General features: G+C 42.5%; 1 protein-coding gene across 1 annotated transcript in view; it reads left to right on the forward strand.

Annotated features, from left to right (window-relative positions):
* The first annotated feature begins 4,270 nt into the window (after positions 1-4,270).
* The window catches only part of LOC113027094 (neural-cadherin-like), a 107,979-nt gene continuing 91,756 nt past the window's right edge, over positions 4,271-20,493 (forward strand). Inside the window, exon 1 of the mRNA XM_026176573.2 lies at positions 4,271-5,526. Coding sequence (XP_026032358.1) covers positions 4,527-5,526 — 1,000 coding nt within the window. The 5' untranslated portion in view covers positions 4,271-4,526. The remainder of the gene's footprint in view (positions 5,527-20,493) is intronic.

Below are 20,493 nucleotides of genomic sequence, written 5' to 3' on the forward strand. Positions count from 1 at the left end.
GGGGATGTCAGTTGACATTACTGCCTCATTGAAAATGTGCAGAAGGCTGAAAAGATGGATAGTTGGAGGGATATAGAACAAACAAGAAAGAAAAGGACGATTTACGGCATCCGAGACGAAAAGCATCCATATTCGTACCTGGGTATGCTAGCATACTCATTTGTTTTAATGTTAACAAAAAACAAAAATGTCAAACTGTGCTTTTCAACTACTCACGGGTGGAAAAATGCTCACACTAGCCATTCAGATATACAGTCAACTTTAAGCTAACACACACATATAGAATGTAAAAAACCTGTACAGCCAGGGTTTTGTTTTTTAGCCTGCATGTTGTAAAATAGTGCTGAAATTTATGTTCTAACAGCTGCAGAAAGTCTCTCTCATTATTTATTAAATGATAGTTCCTGCTGGAAAACAGCTCCTAAACTGACTTTATAACGTTTCTTCCCCCTGGACAACAGGCATGATGAACCGCAGGGCCTCTGCCTGGGTAAGGGACCTTCTTTTGGAAGGTAATATCGTGTGATGTATGGGTACAATGTCCATTTAGAGCCATTCTTATTAAGACCCCACTTAACGTTGTTACACTGAAGAAAAAATTAAAAAGAAAGAAACAATAGAGCTCGTGATTTAACGCACCGGAGAAAATACAGCTAGTCTTTTCTGTTTTCACAGAGTTCGAGGTGGAAGATTAGAGGGCTGGACCCTCTAATCCGACCACAGATAATGAGGGGGTGGCAAGCTTTTGGTTTTGGGCTCATTTGTAAATCAAATGGAAGATGCTACAGGAACACCGTGTCTGACGAAGTTATTATCCTCCTCTCCTCGTGAAGCCTGCAGTATTTTCATATTTTCCCCAATGGGTCGCTCATAATCCTCTCAGCTTCATAAATAGCACATTATTGAATGTACACCATCAGTTCATTACCTTGAACTGGTCGAGTAATGGAAACCTGCCTAATGTCGGGGGCCTGCTCGGATAATTAACTGAGAAAAAGAACTGTGGAGCTTCAGTGTTCATCCGAGGTAATGTTCTCACTCTCCAAACTGCATTTCAAAGAGAACATCACCACTGCCTCTTAAAAATTTCACCTTTTAGTCCGGCAGAGTGAGAGGGACTATTGAGCAGCAGTGCTCATTTTCTTTTTTCTTTTATTTTGCAGTCACTATCTCCTGTGTCTTTTCGTGATGTGAGAAATCTTTTAATGTGCTAATAAAAAGTCGTGATTGTTCCGGGCTACAAGGAGATACTGTTCAACTCAGTGATTATTTCTTAGTGCGCTAATCACCGAGAAAGCCCTAGGCCCCACTAATCAGAATGTAGATATAATAAAATGTCTCCACAGACATGATGTGGCCCTGAAGTGGCTCGTTTTCCCCCTCCTTTTTCTACCAAAACAAGCCTTGCATTAATCAATAGATTATTTGGGGCTTTTTCCTTCAAAGTGGCTGCTGTTGTACTCATTTTATTAAACTTATTCATTCATCCTGTGAATGAGCGTCAGCTTTTAGGGGGTATACTGTTCTGAGTTAAAAGGCTCAGAATAGACAGTCGGTAATGAGATGGTTTGGTTTGGTTGTTTTTTTAGTATGATTTTTTTATTTGTCATTTTCAAAACTTCCAGTACTATTATTGGCGAAGATACCATCTGAACTTGATCGCTCACGTTTCCCCATAATTAATATCTGTGTTAATAAACAGTTATGGTTTCTACTGCCGAGCTTAAATCCTACACTAATAGGTAGAAGCCACAAGGGGATCACAGATCATATCTAATTAGCTGTACCTAACACATAAGTGAAATGTTTTTATATTTATTCAGCTCTTTTAACTGCTTTTTTGCCTTCAGGTTGTGATGAGGGAAAATGTCCTTAGGGTACCATATACACAGGAACACTTAAACGAACGGTGCTACAGAGCACACCATGCTGCTCCTGTCGGGCATCATTGTGTTTCCAGAAAAGGCTCTTTGCAGCTTTTCCAGGAAAACTAGTGGGGGGAGAGTTTACATAAATGTTCCCCATAAACGTTCACTAGCGATTAGTAACCTGAGAGCTGAATGCTTAGTCATCCATTGTAAATGTCCTGCCGTTCCTTTTAATAAACCTGCCTGTTTAAGGCAATTATTTCATCGACTTTTGCTGAATGACTCGTTTTTAAAAACATCAGCCTACTCTATTTCATGTTGGGCCCTAACTGCCTGTTAACTGATGTTTGTACTAAATCCTCTTAACACTAACTTTCATCTTTTCAGGATGTTTTGAGCCCATTTTTGCCAGAAGAATGACAGACATTGACATCAATTTATAGAACATATGCCTTTCCTTCAGTCCTATCCTTCATTTGTCTCTGAGGAGTATTTGAAATGCTAGGCTGCAAACTTTGCCTTCAAAAGCTATGTCTGCCTCTATTTGAATGACGGGAATAGATTTGGTCAATTATTCATTAAGTAAGCATGAAGCTTTCTAATGTTCACTTGCTGCTTTCTTCAGCATGAGTTTTTTCTTTCTTTCTTTTTTTGGAAATACCCTGCAGCTCTGAGTTATCTGTTAGAGTAGAGGGATAATGAGACAGTTTCATTATTTTTATTTTTTTAAATTCATTACAGCTTTGTTGTTTTGATGTGTTGTATGTTGGCATTTCATCTCTGTAGATAACTGCCGCAACCCTCAAGTAAACTATCCCTCACACTCTGGCCTGGCCCCGGTGATTGAATTAGCCTCTGCTACACTATCTCCCATGCTGGCAGTCACGGTGAATTTCACCATGTGAGACAACATGATAAAAGACAGGATTTGATTTGCATTCATGAAGCACTTAGGAAGTTCAAAGAAAAGTTGCCGAGCTCAACAGAGCGCACAGAGTCCTCCCTGACAGTGTCTGTTTCAGGTATCACAATTTCACCTTCAATGGAAACACTGATAATATTGCATGAGGTCATTTCCCATCAATGGGCTCCCTGTCATAGAATGCTCTGGGGTTATTTTGGTGGACACGTTTTGATATGCCTTTCCCTCCTGTGGTCAGAGATTGTAAAAACACCAGCGAGAGTGTGGGATGGCTCACGTGTCCTGGTGACACAGCCTAGAGCCTAGAGCTGGTGCCACATAAAGGAATACAACAAGCAACCAATATGAGCTTTGTGCTCCAGCTGCAGGCTGTGATTCAGAATTGTCTGGAGGCTCGCTGCCAGTTACCAGAGTTATTGCCTGAAAAGAACAGTTTACTGTAGAGTGGATTTGGCTAAAATTGCTATGATGGATTGTGGTTTTGAATTGATAAGAATCTTTCAGCGGGAGCTTTGATGAATTTTCAAACTGAATACAGATTCTGGCAAGAGCATGAGCATAGAAGCAATGCATGGCATTGAATTACATACCCAGCGTAACATCACACCCCCAAGGCATATAAATATTGATCTGCGTGCATTTCAAGGTAAAAGGCTGACATGACATGGGAGACAAGCTCAACAGAGCTTGCTCTCTAGCCCATTATTTTCTTATCTTTCCGACAACTCAAAGCTTCATACAGTGTTTACTCTTCTGACTCTCCACTTACAGAGAGGTGAGGGGAGTTGTGAGAATTAGCAGTAGACCCCTACAGATTAGGTTTAGAGCGATGTGGGTGCGTGGCACACCAGCAGAGTGGGGAGGGAAAGGAAGAGCAATCAGGGTGACAGTCTTAATTTGAACTCTGGTGTGCATAACGCCATAACGCTAGAGGCAAAGACGCTACTCAGCACAGCCCGTCGTAAAGCAGTCATGTTTACACAGTTTAACAGCCCAGATCCTCGGATTTGCATTCATATTGGTGCATTTTCAGTTTATTTTGTCTCTCTGCGCCATGAGTGCGAGCAGCTCAGAAATGTAATGCCTGATAAGAAGAGTAATCTAAAGTTCAGAGAAGACTTGTGAACGGACTGAACACATGGGAGTGCTGCATGGATAATTCCTCATAACTTGTGCGCCAGTGTTCTCGAGCAAGGCACCTCTAACTGCCGTGTTTGAAGACCGCTGTTTATTTAGCGTCTAGGGAAATGGTGGATCTGCTTTCTATCGACTTTCTCTGGACAGGAAGCACGAGTGATTATCCTTCAGTCGAGAGAGCGGATTTATGTGGCACACCGCTCGGACGGCTGCGCGTGCTCACGCTGTGCCGCCGTGCAGAGGTTTGAGGCAGAGACCCTCCTGACCATCACACAGGGTGGGGTGCACCGAGGAGCTCCGTCCCCGTGCGCCGCCACGCCCCCGCGCTTGGCGCTGTCCGGTGCTCTAGTGCTGAACGCTGGGTGCGAACACAACAAACTGCCTGCAGCGCTGTGGGCTGCCTGCACGCTGCCGTGTTACATGGAGCCGAAAGGCGGATCTCCCAGGATGAAACAGCTTAAAGTTCAGAGGGCTCTCCTGGAAGGACCGCACCGTGGATGGCTATGAAGGAAATGTTTCTCAAGTGTGTTTCCTTTCTTTTTTAAGGATTTCCTACCAACCCCTCTGAGACACTCGGGGGTACATAACTTGCCACCAACATGATTTGGGGTGTTTTGTTATGCTGCCTTCTGACGCCAGCTGCTGGATATGAAGCACAGGAGCGACTGCCTTTCTTCCACGGGCATGTTTTTGAGAACTCACCGCCGTGTTCTAAAGTAAACGGACTGATTATTCCGGTGAGGCGCATCACCGCGCAAAAATGGTGCCCGGTCTCCGGAACGCACTTCAAACTGTATGGAAACGGCAGTGAAGCTTTCCGAGCCTTCGCTCACCACAAGCGGGGAAGTGTATTGCTCAGAACTTCCAGGGTTTTAGACAGAGAGACTCGCTCAGAATACCTGCTGAGCTTAGGTCTGTGCTGCCAGACCTGCGCACCTGGGTCTATCGTCTTCGATGTTGCGTCGGTAAAAGTGGACGTTTTGGATACCAACGATCACAAACCGACTTTTCGCAGTGCAGACAACATTCACATAAGTTTACATGACACCACTGCCCTCCGTAGTGTAGTTTACAGGCTGGAGGCTGTCGACGCAGACAGCGGAAAAAACGCAGAGTTGACGTATATCTCTGTCCCCCAAAATGGCAGTTTCTATGTTGTCCCGAAAACAGGCGAAGTTTTACTGGTCGACTCAATCCTGGGGCTCCCTTCTAAAGTCAAATTCTGCGTTTATGCCAGAGACCACGGATGGCCCCCTCTGACCAGTAAGGCTGTGTTGGTTACTGTCGCTCCACAGCGGTGGGCGACGCGTCCTGCTGAATTAGCGGGGACAGCGAGGGCAGGGCGTTCGCCGAGGGCATTACTTGACCCTGGCTCCGTGGTTTCTCTTAACGTGTCCGAAGACGCCAGCATCGGCTCGGTCATAACGAGCTTGAGTCCCACCAGATTTCAATCAGCCAGCTACGAGTTGATTTACCCGGAGTCAGAGAGCTCTCCGGTCAGCGTGGGCCGCGACAGCGGAGATATCACAATAACCAGGAGGCTGGATAGGGAGGCAGAGCCGTTCGTGGAGCTCACTGTAAAGATTCAAGATAAAAGAGGTGCGTTGATTATTCTTCTGTTAATCGGCGCTAAACTTAGGCCATGTTTCTCTCCCACCCCCCTTTCTGTTGACTGTAATTATTTCCATTGTGGTGATAATGCCCTATTTAAACGGAATGCTTGCACATTATAAGCACATGGTAAAACTGTGCCGCCATCTGGACCCGCTCACCCCTCATCAGAGGAGCCCCCTGAATAGGCCTGACATCTGGAGTGCATTCATTCAGGGCGGTAGGTGTAGCTGCAGCCTATAGGCTTATTCCACAGGTGTGCCACATGGCATCTATACATCCAGAATCCCCATTAGTGACACACTCAGTGGAGACATTGTTAGATGGCTCTTCCAGTTATTTTGATATGGATACGATATTTAAATAATGGTGAGCGATATGGGGCACACTTGTGGCAACGAGAAGAAGAGTATTTTTTAGGTTAAAGATTTATTTTACTTAATTTTTTTTAAACTGACTGAATCACATCCTTGATTGACATAGTTTGTGACTGTGAAGATGTTTTCCGAGCTAATCCTTGCAGAGTGGCAAATCACAGCGACCCTCACTCTCTCATCTACTCACATTACCCCTCTAATCCTCCTCTCATTCACTCTCTAGTCCCAGGGATTTGAAGAAGCTCTGCTACAGTCAGGAAACCTTTCAAATATCGGAGGGAAGGTGAAAGTCGTGTGTGCATCAGATATTCGAGTTCTGTTTTGCTGCTCCAAAAGTTTACCGTCGAGCTTAAAAACAAGTAAAAAAAATAAAATAAAATAAGGGGATCAAATTGATTTGCTTTGTAATTGAGCTGCACAGTGAGCAGGAAACAGTTTGCACTGTTTTCATTTGAATTGCCTGCTGCTGCTTCATTGCACAGCATGTTCTGGATGGTAATTGCATGGCTGATTGGGACACATTCTTGTAAAGGGTGTCTGCAGTTTTTTTTATTCCCCCCCCCCCCCCCCCCCCAGAACAAGCAAAAACAGTCAGAAATCTGATGCGTAACAGAATTCAGCCGCTCCAGTCTGACAGATATTCAGATCTTCCTCCATTTTACCTCTCTCACCTGCAAAACTCTCCTCTCCTGATCAAAGGCATGGCATGTCCTTTATCCTGTGACTACAGCTTGCCAGACAGAATCCTGACGGCAGTCTGGGAGGACAGGCCTTTCTTCTGCTCGTCTCACTCCCAATCCTTGCATACACACATCTCTGATAGAATGAGTCCATTTTTTATTTTTAGAGGTTTCACCTAATATCCCGTGTGGTTTTGCATTAGGATCTGCTTTGGTACTGCAGCAAATTAGTGCTGTGTCTCAAAGTTAAAGGAGAGTGCTCTTGGAGACATTAGAGAAAGAAGGAGTGAGATGTTTTCTAAATTGTGTTTCTCTCTTTGTATATGTTTGTGTGCAATTATGAGGCTGGATAGTCACATGAAGACTGACCTCAGGCACAAAAACAACATTTTTAATGAGGCCCCATGCGTTGTGTCATCTTGAGTTATTTTACTTATTGAACTCTCCGTGGCACTGAGCCATCCGTGGCGCTGATGGTCACCTGCTGAATGTCAAATAGAAAGCTGTCAGACAGCAGTCTAATAAACAGATCAAACAGCATTCCAGGAAGGAACATTTAACGCTCACCTTAAAAAGAAAGAAAGAAAATGTCTGTGATGTGGAAAAATAATCAACAGCATTCTCAGATGGCCCCGCCCCTCCCTGAGCCTGGTTCTGCCGGAGGTTTCTTCCTGTTAAAAGGGAGTTTTTCCTTCCCACTGTCGCCAAAGTGCTGCTCATAGAGGGTCATATGATTGTTGGGTTTTTCCTCTGTATCTATTATTGTGCGATCTACTGTACAATATAAAGCGCCTTGAGGCGACTGTTGTGATTTGGCGCTATATAAATAAATTTGAATTGAATTGAATTGAAAAACAAGGCCATGGAGATAAATCCTAGAGCTTGAAAATGCATTTTAACAAACTGTACAAAGATAAAGTTCTGCATTACTTTTATAATGATGCAGGTTGCTCGTTGCAGCTGCAACAATGTGGGATTCCACTCTCTTGTTGTAAGTTTGTGCATGGCCTCAGTTCCTGTATATGGCTGTAACAGTACTCGTGAAAAAAATCAAGCCTCTGTTCATTTTGAGCAACACTACTGATGTTTCCGTCTTGTATTTTTAACCACTACTTCTATTCCCATTGCTACCATAAGCCATTGCTCGCAGATTAAATGTGTGATTTATTTATTGTTTTTACAGCTTAATGCACGCTTCGGTGGATGATTCCAAGAACACACAGGTTAAAGTCCATGTGGGACAATAAGTACTCTCTGTAATTAGCGGGGGAATGCAGATTTTCTAAATGTGTAGTGAATGTGTCCATTAACTAGTTAATGTGGCCATGAAATACTAATCACACTGGTGTAAGGCTTTCTTATGTTAATGGATTTGCTGTGGGTACTGCCTTATGATTAGAGTCATCAGAAGAGCTGTTATTAGTGCTGTTGAAAAAGGAGATAAAAAGTCTAGTTTGACACTCTGGTTGCATCAATGCCACAGCCTTTTTGTTGTAAAATGTGTAAAATGCTGCTGTTTTACTTTGGCAGTGCTGGGATTTTGTTTTAGTCTGGATGGGCAGACAGACTACTGGAAATAATGACACCTATTGCTTCCTTACTGGGTCTTATCAGTCATAAAAAATAAACCAGAACATTAAAGCTAGGCTCAGATACCTTTTGTGATTTCATCCTTCTTGTGCAGGTATTCCTTTCTCAATGTCACGGCTTTCCTTTGCCAGTGGAGGATTTTTCGGTCATGATCTAATACGTCACTGCATTTTCTTTGGAACAACAGCCTGTCTGTGTTCTTACACCAGCCTGACCACCTTATACTCGTGTATTACCTTCAGTAACAGTTCCACCTTCCCAGATGTCAAAGCAAAGAAATCTCCAGCATTTTTGTAATTGTTCTTCCTTCATAGCATTTTCAAAGAGCAAGCAAAAACTCAGTGTACTCTGTGTATGACCAGTACACAGATCGCATGATAGTCTATGTGTTGTAAGGCATACTTGCAGTGATTCATTTGTTTGTTTGTTTTTTTAACCAGGACTATAGCGCTCCTCTGGATGGAGATCCTTTTCATTTTATGAAATGATAATGAAAATGCATCTCGGATAAATTATTCTGGCACACTGCAGATTAGGGGAACAGTGTTTCTTGATTACTCTCAGCAGGGGTCCATCCTCACGTACATATTTACCCAGAAGAGCATCCGCTTACCAAAAACTCAGCCTTTGCTCCATGCATGAGTCTACGACATGAAATGTTTGAACACTAAGCATTCTGCTTGAGTTTTTGCAGTGATGGGAAAATGTTTTACTTGGATTAAAGTTGAATATTGTTTTAATTTGAGATTATCATGTAAAAAATTTTTACTTCAGGATATAATTCGGAACTGCTGTTTGTCATCCAGGAATATGATGACAGGGTTTTTGTCAGTAGCCCACTAATAGCCCACTTGGGGAACTTGTAGGGAACTTGTAGTGCAGATTACAATTAATCAGAGATACTTGTGATCTCCACTCAGGGAAACCCAGGGAAGTGCTAAGGCTTAACTTATATACCTAGTTGTTTATCTGTTCATTTATATGCACGAGTTACTGTAAGGTAAATCATTCACTGCTCTTTCCTTCTCGCACCAGCAGCAAATCTACATAGCTTTGTTGTTCTGGCTTTGCCACACAGTGCCGCACATTGTGCCACGTTAACAAAGTACCAACATCTTTTCGGGTGGAAACCCATTGATCATAACTGGAATGCTGTTGAGTCTCATGAACTCGATTGAAATTACCCTACTGATATGTAGTGCTGTGATCCCATCTCATATAATTAGTCATCGCTGTGATTGGTATTTTCTGCAACAAAAGTTAATGTAATCATCCAACATACTGTCGTGTCTGACTGCTTCCATTTTTAACAAGTTGGGACTTGTTTATTACTCTTGCTGATTTCTGAAGAAATGTCCTCGTATTACGTACCACCATCGTAGCGCCGTGGTTCATTACACCACTTACTTTTTTAATTACACCCGCAAAGTTAGGAATTACTTTCTGTTTTGTAAAAGTAAACAATCAGAAAAGATTTTTTTGCATAATCTCTTCTCATTTAATTATACTTTGCTCCAAACTTTATTTAACTGTGCAAGCAAAGCATTTTGTGCATCTCATCATCAGCATTATGTATGGCGAGTGTATGCACATAGATCAAATTAGGATCAAATTTGAGCCTTACCGAAGGCACGCAGTCAGGATTTCAGGACAAGCTTTGACACTAGTCCTTCAGCTGTGTTGCATCACATTTAGCACACAGTAGCATCGCTGTGTTTATTTAAGAAGTTTGTTCTTTCTCGGGGGCCAATCAAAGCATCCTTGCTTTCTCCTTGACTAGATCCCCTGCTAATGTTGGAGAAATATTTACCTTCTAAACTATATTCAGTAGAGCAGAAATCCCCAGAGAAAACAATGATATTTTTCTGACATAGCTTCTATGTATCAAACCAGCGGTATAAGAAAAAAAGTAAAAGCAATGGAAGTAGGCCATGACTCATGACTCACAGAAAATGGTTATGTGGTGTTGTTTTGTGAAGAGGGAGTGAGGGACCTCTACAGCTTCACTTGTAAAGGATTTTTGCTGCCCCACAGAGGATGTCACTTTAGATTTGCGGTGGAGAATTTTTCCTTTTGGTTGTCCCATTCGAAGAATCCCTTTCTTTGCACCTGAGTGGGAATCTGTTAATGGTATTTGACGGGTTAGGAGGAGTATCGAGCAAGTGGTGCATTCCTTTGTGAGTTGGAATGGGGAATATTGAAGTGGTTTCTCCCGCTCCTTTGGGTATCTGTGGGAAGGGTGGCATTCAGTTTGTGGTAATCACCTCTTCTCAGCCCATTTTGTAAGAGAACTGTCTCCTGCACTCTTTCTTTTTCTCTCCTCCACCCTCGTCTTTCTTCCTGTCTCAGTCTCATAGTCAGCATCTTGCCTCATGCTGTCTTTAATCCAATTTCCCCTTTTCCTACTTGCCCCCGCCCCCCAGCTATATTTGCATATTCCCCTTGTGATGTGAAATGAATTGAGAAGAGATCTCATTTTTGTTTGTAATTTGTGACTGAGGGGCTGTTTGTGTAAGTAGAAAACAATTTCACAAAAAGCTGTCTGCATTTATTAAATTTCGTTAAAAATATTGCCTCTAGTGATCGTGAGCATGTACATATGGTTGCATGCGCGTATAGATGGGGATTATTTTTCATCTACACATGTGATTCTGTAAATTTGTTTGTGTACCAGTCTGCTTCATGTTAAATCTTGCAATTGGCTTTTTGGTATCCAGATTCCCCATGGCAAAGATTCTCAGATTCATTGCGTCTGACAAATGCTGTGGAGCCATAACATGCCTGCAGCATTATATTTCTGCTCTGTGGTCTCTCAGATATCAAACGTATGTGTCTAAGCAACATCCTCGCCATCCTCTCTTCTCTACAGTCCTCTCATGTATCTGACACGAGAAAGGAAGAGGGTGTAGGTGCCGCTTTTTAAAAAAGATGGGATTAAGTAGTAAGAACAAGAGCAGAGAGAAGAAGGAAAGGAGCTCTAGTGCACATCTTGAAGAGATATTTAATGTGGATACAAGACATTACTTTCAGGGACACAGAAAGGTCAGGACAAACTTAAATGCTAAGGGCATGGTTACACCGCGTGGCTTTAAGATCACGAAAGTTAAGTGAGGCAAAGGTGTCAAAACCGAACATGAAATAAAAAAGAAACAGAGAAGCACGGAGGCAGAAAAAGATGGAAGAAGTGTGTAAATACATGCCAATGTGTGAGATTGTTGCTTTCCGCACCCTTTTAAGCTTCACTGAAAATAAGTAGAGGGCAGCCAGATGAGAGACAGGGAGTTGTATACTGCTGATGAGAGGTCAGCTTGGTGAAAAATAATTGTCAGATGGTTAGAGGGGAGAAGTGAGAAACTGTTGGGGTGGCAGTAGGGGAATGAGGTGTGCACGTACTCTAGTCTGTAGTGCTGAATGGATGGCTACAGGGCACAGGGGGGTGGGGAAAAAATATAGCGCTGTGTAGCTGCGAAAAGGGCAACGTGTGCTCGTATTTGTCTGAAGATTGTTGGGGGCAAATGGAAGGAAGATGAGGAGGAAAGTATGATCTGCCCTTTGGAGTGGCACGAAGAGAGAAAGCAAAGATGTTCGGTTGAACTTTTTCTCTCTCAGAACAAAGTTCTACACCTTAAGCTGGGTTATCTGCAGATACTGATCCTACTGCTGATCCTATAGCAGTGCTATCTTTAACAGAAAATTATATGTGGGACTAAGTGGGATCATTTTTACAGTGGGTAGGATGAGGGCAGAAAAGTTCTACACAGAGCCCTCCATGTGAAACAGCTAAACGACTGGCGCATCGAATACAAGCATCACAGGAGCACAGTGGAAAAAAGCTTGGAGGAATGGAAATCTATGCCTTTTCTAGTTGTTTCTAATGATTTTATTTTTAACGTTTAACGTCACGTTCGCCTAATTGTTATATAAGCACCGACATGCAGGATAAAACATGCCTTTTCTTGACAGTTATTTTGTTAGAGTGTTCTTTTGGATAAAATCTTTTTGCGGGGTTGTCAGAGATTTTCGATACAGAAGAACAAGATCCTCTATCCAATGTATTCATTATTTGTTTTTATGCGGTTTTCTGTTAAGGATTGTTTGAAAACCGGTGATTTGGTTTGGGTAACCTAAACTGCTTTGTTTAAAGTGAGGGGAACATAACTGTCATGATTAATAATAGTAACGCTGACTCTTGTTGGAGAGAACTCAAAGCAACCAGTGTGACAACTACAAATGAAACCAGTTACTCTCTGCTGACATAACGTTCAAGTTTTAATGGATTTTCTCTCAAATGAAAAACAAATGGAAAAAAAATACTTTAAAATGGCTGCATTCACAATTTTCTCCTACAATATTGCATATTAGAAATTGGTACTTAAAGGAGTAAATGGTATAAGACTTAATAAATATTATTTATAAACATTAATAATATTAATAAATAATACGTACCACATTTTTTCCATATACAGTGGGGCAAAAAAGTATTTAGTCAGCCACCGATTGTGCAAGTTCCCCCTCCTAAAATGATGACAGAGGTCAGTAATTTGCACCAGAGGTACACTTCAACTGTGAGAGACAGAATGTGAAAAAAAAAATCCATGAATCCACATGGTAGGATTTGTAAAGAATTTATTCGTAAATCAGGGTGGAAAATAAGTATTTGGTCAATAACAAAAATACAACTCAATACTTTGTAACATAACCTTTGTTGGCAATAACAGAGGTCAAACGTTTACTATAGGTCTTTACCAGGTTTGCACACACAGTAGCTGGTATTTTGGCCCATTCCTCCATGCAGATCTTCTCGAGAGCAGTGATGTTTTGGGGCTGTCGCCGAGCAACACGGACTTTCAACTCCCGCCACAGATTTTCTATGGGGTTGAGGTCTGGAGACTGGCTAGGCCACTCCAGGACTTTCAAATGCTTCTTACGGAGCCACTCCTTTGTTGCCCGGGCGGTGTGTTTTGGATCATTGTCATGTTGGAAGACCCAGCCTCGTTTCATCTTCAAAGTTCTCACTGATGGAAGGAGGTTTTGGCTCAAAATCTCACGATACATGGCCCCATTCATTCTGTCCTTAACACGGATCAGTCGTCCTGTCCCCTTGGCAGAAAAACAGCCCCATAGCATGATGTTTCCACCCCCATGCTTCACAGTAGGTATGGTGTTCTTGGGATGCAACTCAGTATTCTTCTTCCTCCAAACACGACGAGTTGAGTTTATACCAAAAAGTTCTACTTTGGTTTCATCTGACCACATGACATTCTCCCAATCCTCTGCTGTATCATCCATGTGCTCTCTGGCAAACTTCAGACGGGCCTGGACATGCACTGGCTTCAGCAGCAGAACACGTCTGGCACTGCGGGATTTGATTCCCTGCCGTTGTAGTGTGTTACTGATGGTGACCTTTGTTACTTTGGTCCCAGCTCTCTGCAGGTCATTCACCAGGTCCCCCCATGTGGTTCTGGGATCTTTGCTCACCGTTCTCATGATCATTTTGACCCCACGGGATGAGATCTTGCGTGGAGCCCCAGATCGAGGGAGATTATCAGTGGTCTTGTATGTCTTCCATTTTCTGATGATTGCTCCCACAGTTGATTTTTTCACACCAAGCTGCTTGCCTATTGTAGATTCACTCTTCCCAGTCTGGTGCAGGTCTACAATACTTTTCCTGGTGTCCTTCGAAAGCTCTTTGGTCTTGGCCATGGCGGAGTTTGGAGTCTGACTGTTTGAGGCTGTGGACAGGTGTCTTTTATACAGATGATGAGTTCAAACAGGTGCCATTCATACAGGTAACGAGTGGGGGACAGAAAAGCTTCTTACAGAAGACGTTACAGGTCTGTGAGAGCCAGAGATTTTCCTTGTTTGAGGTGACCAAATACTTATTGTCCACCCTAATTTACGAATCAATTCTTTACAAATCCTACCATGTGGATTCATGGTAGGATCATTTTTTTTCACATTCTGTCTCTCACAGTTGAAGTGTACCTCTGGTGCAAATTACTGACCTCTGTCATCATTTTAAGTGGGGGAACTTGCACAATCGGTGGCTGACTAAATACTTTTTTGCCCCACTGTAAACAGTCAGTCAGTGCCCTTCTTTAGCCACAATTACCGTTTTTTGCTATGCTATTGCTGACTGAAAAGTTCAGGATTTATATTTGTCTTTTTTAAACTAGCTCAGAACTAGCTGTAACTAGCTTTGAATCTTGACAATTATTGACTGCCACTTACTCACTTACTGGTCTGTGAATTGGCTTCATTTTTCGGGGCAGCACGATGGTTAGCACTGTTGCCTCACAGCAATAAGTTCCTGAGTTCAATTCCACCATCAGGCCGGGGTCTTTCTGTGTGGAGTTTGCATGTTTTGTGTTTGCGTGGGTTCTTCCTGGGTACTCCGGCTTCTTCCCACAGTCCAAAGACATGCACTTAGTGGGGATAGGTTAATTGGAAACTCTAAATTGCCCATAGTTGTGAATGTGAGTTTGAATGGTTGTCTCTGTCTATGTGTTAGCCCTGTGACACACTGGCAACCTGTCCAGGGTGTACCCCGCCTCTCGCCCAAAGACAACTGGGTGAGAGGCGACACGACACGACACACACAACCCTGAAAAAGGATACGCAGAAGCAAATGGATGGATTTATTATTATTATTATTAGTAGTAGTAGTAACCGTTTGTCGTAGAGACGCTGTTCGTACCTCAGAATGACTGGCTCGTTTGTGCACTGGTCCTGCCGCTGCTTCGGTGCATAGTAGTATTACTGCTCACTTCTTCTTCCTTTGTATTCTCAAGGTTCTGAGTTCAAGTGTACCATGGGGCACTCTTCATGATCAAGCAGAGCTGTATGCTCTATGGAATGATACTACTCTAAAAGGACACTGTGCCACTTTGTTAGGTACACTTATGTTCACTGTACAGCAACAAGCTGTTTGATTATACCGAGAGAAAAGGGCTACTTTTCTCGTGTCACGCCACATTGATTTGAATATCCTTGGTGGACTGTTTGACCTGTGTCTCACCATAGTGTGGCTGCAGCCTGCTGTGGCACACTTTCCACTAACTCATGTGGGACATGCAAGTTTTGAGTTTTGTTGCGTTGCCGTTTGAGTTAGTGGGTTAATACATGTTCTTTAACGTTTTGGAAGCTGAAGGTTGTGAGTTCGACTACAGCATGGCCCACTTTTTTCACCATGCTCCCATGAACCTACAGTATGATTAACAGAAACACACTTCAATTTCAGAATGTCTGCCTCTTTATTAGGCACACCTGTTTTCATAAACAAGCTGTTTATCAACAACTTTTTGCTCCCATCGACAGCAAGCCACAGTCCGAGTCTGCAAGTAGCAAGTATCCCAACACCTTCGCCTGGAGTTGCGAATTCTAGATATTATTATTTTTATTTAAAATTGTCTTTTTTAATCCATCTACACATTTTCCCAATCACTTGCTCAGTCAGACTCACTGTCACAAGGCAGAAATCAAGGCACACCCTGGGCAGTCTATCACAGGGTTATAATTATTAGAGATGCAGTGATTGCAATTTTCTTGTCCAGTTCTTTTGGCCTGTCAATAAAGAGTGTTTGCCAGTTTAGAGTTTCTTTTCTTAAGCGCTGTAATTTACAGCATATACAAAGAAAAAACAACACAAAATATTCTTTTCACAATGAAATAAATAGTTAAAACTTTACTATTTCCCCCAGATCTCAGTAAAGTAGATCTCTGACTGAAACAACTGAAAATAAAGTACTCAGCTATAAGAAGGAGCGCTGTTACAAATAAATAACTAAGAATGAGTTGCTGTACAGTCACCTTGACATTTTTTACCTTACCAAACAAAAGTAGGTGCAACAGATTTATATAACAAACCAAATGTCAGTTACTTACATCATCTTCTAGTATGTTTAGAACCTCACCAGATAACAAGACATCCGCCCTTTTCTCTTTTTCACTCGTCTCCATAATTTTCCTCGTAATTGCTTTGATCTTTTCACTGCTCATACCTAAGACTCTCACTGAGGCTGCTGTCTTGTGGTTGGCTCTGAGCATTGTGTAGCTTTAGCTTTAGCCACTCTGCCTTTAAAATGTCAGTGTTCAGCTGGGGTGGAGGTGACTGCATAACTGTCTTTACAATTGGGATGAATGTGTCACTAAGGGAAAATTATCTTTAGGGACTGAAATAATTATTTTTGTATCAGCTTGCTATCATATTTAAAATGGGATGTATGTGGATTGAATCGTTCTTGGAACCAGCCCCCAAGTGACCATTTCAAGAACTGCAGTTTTTAGTTGGCGTTTAATGTGATTTTGTCACGTCTGGCCTTTAACTAAAGTTTAAGATCACACATTGCTCTGATCTGGGGTCAGACTGGTAAACCCCGTGTACCAGAACAAGCTGTTAAGGAAGGAAGTTAAGACGTTTACTCAATGTCAGCCCCCAAAAATAATTAAAGCTCAAGAAATGTGGACTATTTCTGTTATTCTGTGGGCCATCTTGGAATTACAGAAACGTAGGCATTCAGCCCACACTCATACTGTATATCACACATGTTGTGTGTGGTGCAGCAGGAGATGAGTGCAAGCATATGTGCTGTCGCACAGGGCTGTGAGGATAGTCATGGCGACAGGGAGTTTTTATTCGGCCAAGGGTCTGCATTATTGATGCCCATTACCACAGACATTGTCAGCTCAAGACATTGCACAGAGGCAGGCGCTGTCAGGTAAATGTCTTGCTGACCTCCAATAGCACAGATTCTCAGTATTCCTCTGTGCAGCCCGATGTCTACCTGTGTGATAAATGAGCACAGCTCACACATTGAACAAGAAGCTTATCACCAGTGGAGAAGCTTTTGTTTTAATAAATCTAATCCATGATGCTCTGACACCAGCTTAGCGGGAAACAAAGGTGTGAGTTTGGGGGTTTTGTTGACATAATTTAATCATCTGCTATTGTGTTTGCCTTGTTTCCCTTAATGCGGAATGATTTGTAATGAACCGGTTATGCTTTAGCTCATTGGCTCGCTGCCTCATCTGCCACTTCCTCCATCCATCTAAAACTTTTGTTTTTGCCCCACCTTTGCATGCTGGGTAGTCTCTATGTGACATTTCCCCAGAGAGCTGAATTGATTTTGTGGTATTGATTAACTAGGAGCAGTTTTGCTCACAGTCACAAAACATCACTTTAAACAACAATTTATATGTCGCCGAACAGGCTGTGACAGACTGTTGCTGATAGTTTACAAACTGGCAGAGAGGTAGGTGTGTGATTGAGTCGAAGGGCTGATAGAACTGTCCTGAAGCACTCTAATGAATCAGCCTTTCAGACAAGCCTGCCTATAGGCTAGAATGAGCAAAGGAAAATTGGAGCTAGCGCTGGGATATGTCGTGGGAATTCAGTGCTCGTGCTTATTTATCTATTTGGTCTTGAATTTTTCAACCTTTTGTACCCAAAGGTCCAATTAACTGAGCATAACAATGGTTGCAGCCCTGCATTCGGTGGCTCAAGAAGGCACTGAAAAACACACAGGACATGGACAACTTTGAAATCTCTGCCGGGTGAACTGTGAACAAGGAGATTTCTTAATGCTGTGCAAAAGATCACATGGCTGGCCAAGTTTCCTAGTGAGATGTTTTGACATGCCGTGAACTTTGCTTTGGAGCAAAGCGGGCAAATTGCAGAAATTGTAGTAATTGCGTGGCACCAATTTTCACATCCTTTTGTTAAGAAGATGAAAATCAGTGCCATCCAAAATGAGATGGTAGAGTGAAGAAAAAGGGTTGCAAAAGTTTCGTCTCACTGGCGATCAAAAAGACTATAGAGAAGACTAGGGAATTGAGGCCCAGATTAGAAGATGTGTTTGAAGATGATGTCCATCTCATGGTTCGGTTATTTAATCCATTGCAGAAAAACAGACAGAGAGAGAGAGAGAGTCCAACTGATTGCAGGAGCAGGTGTCTTAGATGTGGAGATAATGTAGTGCCTCTCAGGGCTGATGGGCATCGAGGGGGGAGAGCAGCTACATGCTACATTGCTATATGGATGTTTAAAATTAGAGTTTGAGACAGTTGCAGAGATGAAGAATGATATGCAGACAAAGGATCTTAAGATTGTGGGTGACACACAAAAGACAGTATTTGTTCTGATTGTTTCCTGATCTGTCTGTTGTATGCTTCTGTTATGTTCCTCCTTTCTGTACTTGGACATTTCTGCTTTATCTGTTCCAATCTTGGCTCAGGCATGTGCTTGTGGAGCATGCGTTTTTATTTCTCTAAATGTGTTCCAGCTACGAATTTGTGTCTGTTCTCAGCGGAACCACTGAACGTGCAAGGCTTTTTTTTTTCTCCTCATCTATCTTTCTCGCTGCCTCGACAGTGTAGAGCTTAATTCTGTCGACTAATCAGACCATATGGTCTCCACAGTCTTATGATGTGCTGAGAAGGATGGGATAGGGATGTTACGGTGTCATAAGTAGTGCCAGCCTTGCTGTGGAAACAGGGAAGCATGCACCACTGCCACGCATTAAGGATCAAGAATTAGAATTAAGTTTCCTGCAGCTCTTAAACCCGCTTTTGTTGAAAATTAAATAAAGAAAATGGCAGGGAAAGGGATCCTTTCAGTTTTGCTTTCAGCTTTCTTATTCTGCAAGAACTCTGTTGCCTAGGCTCTGTCCACAGTTTTGCATGTCATTTTTCACAAGTTATCGACTCATAATTACTTCTGCCCTTTCTGCCCTGACACTGCAGCTGCCATTTAATCGAGTAATTTCAATAATTAATTGTGTGAATGTGCGATAAGTTAGTTTTGATGGATATCTCTAACTGAGAAATGGCTGCGTTTGTCAAACACTAAATTGAGGATCTTACCATAAATGTTCAGTCCGCCCCGTGAATAATTGTGCGTTCAAAGTTACAAATGAGTCACTCAGCTTGTCTTAATATTTGGATTGAGTGCAAGATCACCCTATATTTACACTAAATCCAACTGATGGAGTGTTACTACTTTTAATAATGTTAGTATGAGCTCATCCACTGTGAGCGTGTGAACATTATCACAGATTTGGGGCATTAAGGTTGATTATGAATTTACTATAATCATGAATTTCTGTTGTTAACATAGCTGTGATAGCAGATATTGTGATTAATTGTGATGACATGGGGAGGTTTAAGACTTGGATTTCCTCGCACACAGTGGGTGATAAACATTGATCTTTTTTAATCTTGCTGGCCTGCTGCTAATGACGGGAGATGATGGTCCACACAGGACAGACTGCTCACGGGATTAGATATCTAAATGAGGAGTTTATCCTCTCTTCCTCTTCCCCCATTGCCAGTAAGCCTGCCTGCAATCGCATGCTGAGTTACAGTTTAATGCATGTGGACTAGTATAGTGTATAGCATGTTACTGTGCATCTTTGTCTAAACACACATGGACAAAACATGTCTGTGTGTGTTTAATCGAAGTGCATTCATGCAAGTGTGGAGGAGCACTGTCAGAGCTCAAGTCCCGCTTCACGCAGCTGCTCCATACTAATCTGCTGTACTTCCGCAGGAACACATTTGCTGTGCTCAATACATTATTGTACTTTTGCACATAACAGATAGTGATGGGGTGTTCCCGGAATGCCTCCTTCTATGGTGTGCTAAACAAACACAGTCCAGTTCTGGTTTCAGTGATAGATTAATGCTGTCTCACCCATACACTGTGGCTTGTTTTCCCATTAAACCTGTGCGGCTGCCTCTGTTGCTTCTGCCTGGCCCTGGTTTTGCGTTTGTATTCATGTGTGTAGCATCTGAGCTCGTGCACAGGCTGTGTGTTTGTTGGTTTGCCTACACGAGTGTGTCTATGGAAAGATATCGAAAGTGCTCCTTGGACCACCCCCATCAATCACCAACTCAGAAGGAAATGGAGAGAGGGATAGACGATCGAAAGAAAGATGGAGGTCACCACAGAAAGAAGCATCCAGAACGAGGGAGAGGGGAGTCAGAGGAAAAATGGATGGAACAGTCCAGGCTGGCTCTGATTGAGCTGGGTAGTGTAGTTTATATCCTTTATAGATAAGGCTGGGGAGCACTGCTCAGCAGCTTCCTCCCCCTGTAGCTTGAACTGAGAGTGATAATAAGAAAGCGTGAATGGGGCAAATTGAATTAATGCTGCGGCACACCATAAAGGCCCTAACTATAATGCATTTTAAAATCCTATAATGAGGAAAGAGCTAAAATAATTTCACACTCCAGTGAAGAAGATGGCCCTGTAACAGATTTTGGGCCTGGCCAACACTGCTAGGGCTTTTGTCATTTAATGTGACTCTAGG

The sequence above is a fragment of the Astatotilapia calliptera genome, chromosome 7 (genome assembly GCF_964374335.1).
Source record: "Astatotilapia calliptera chromosome 7, fAstCal68.1, whole genome shotgun sequence".
Lineage (NCBI taxonomy): Eukaryota > Metazoa > Chordata > Actinopteri > Cichliformes > Cichlidae > Astatotilapia > Astatotilapia calliptera.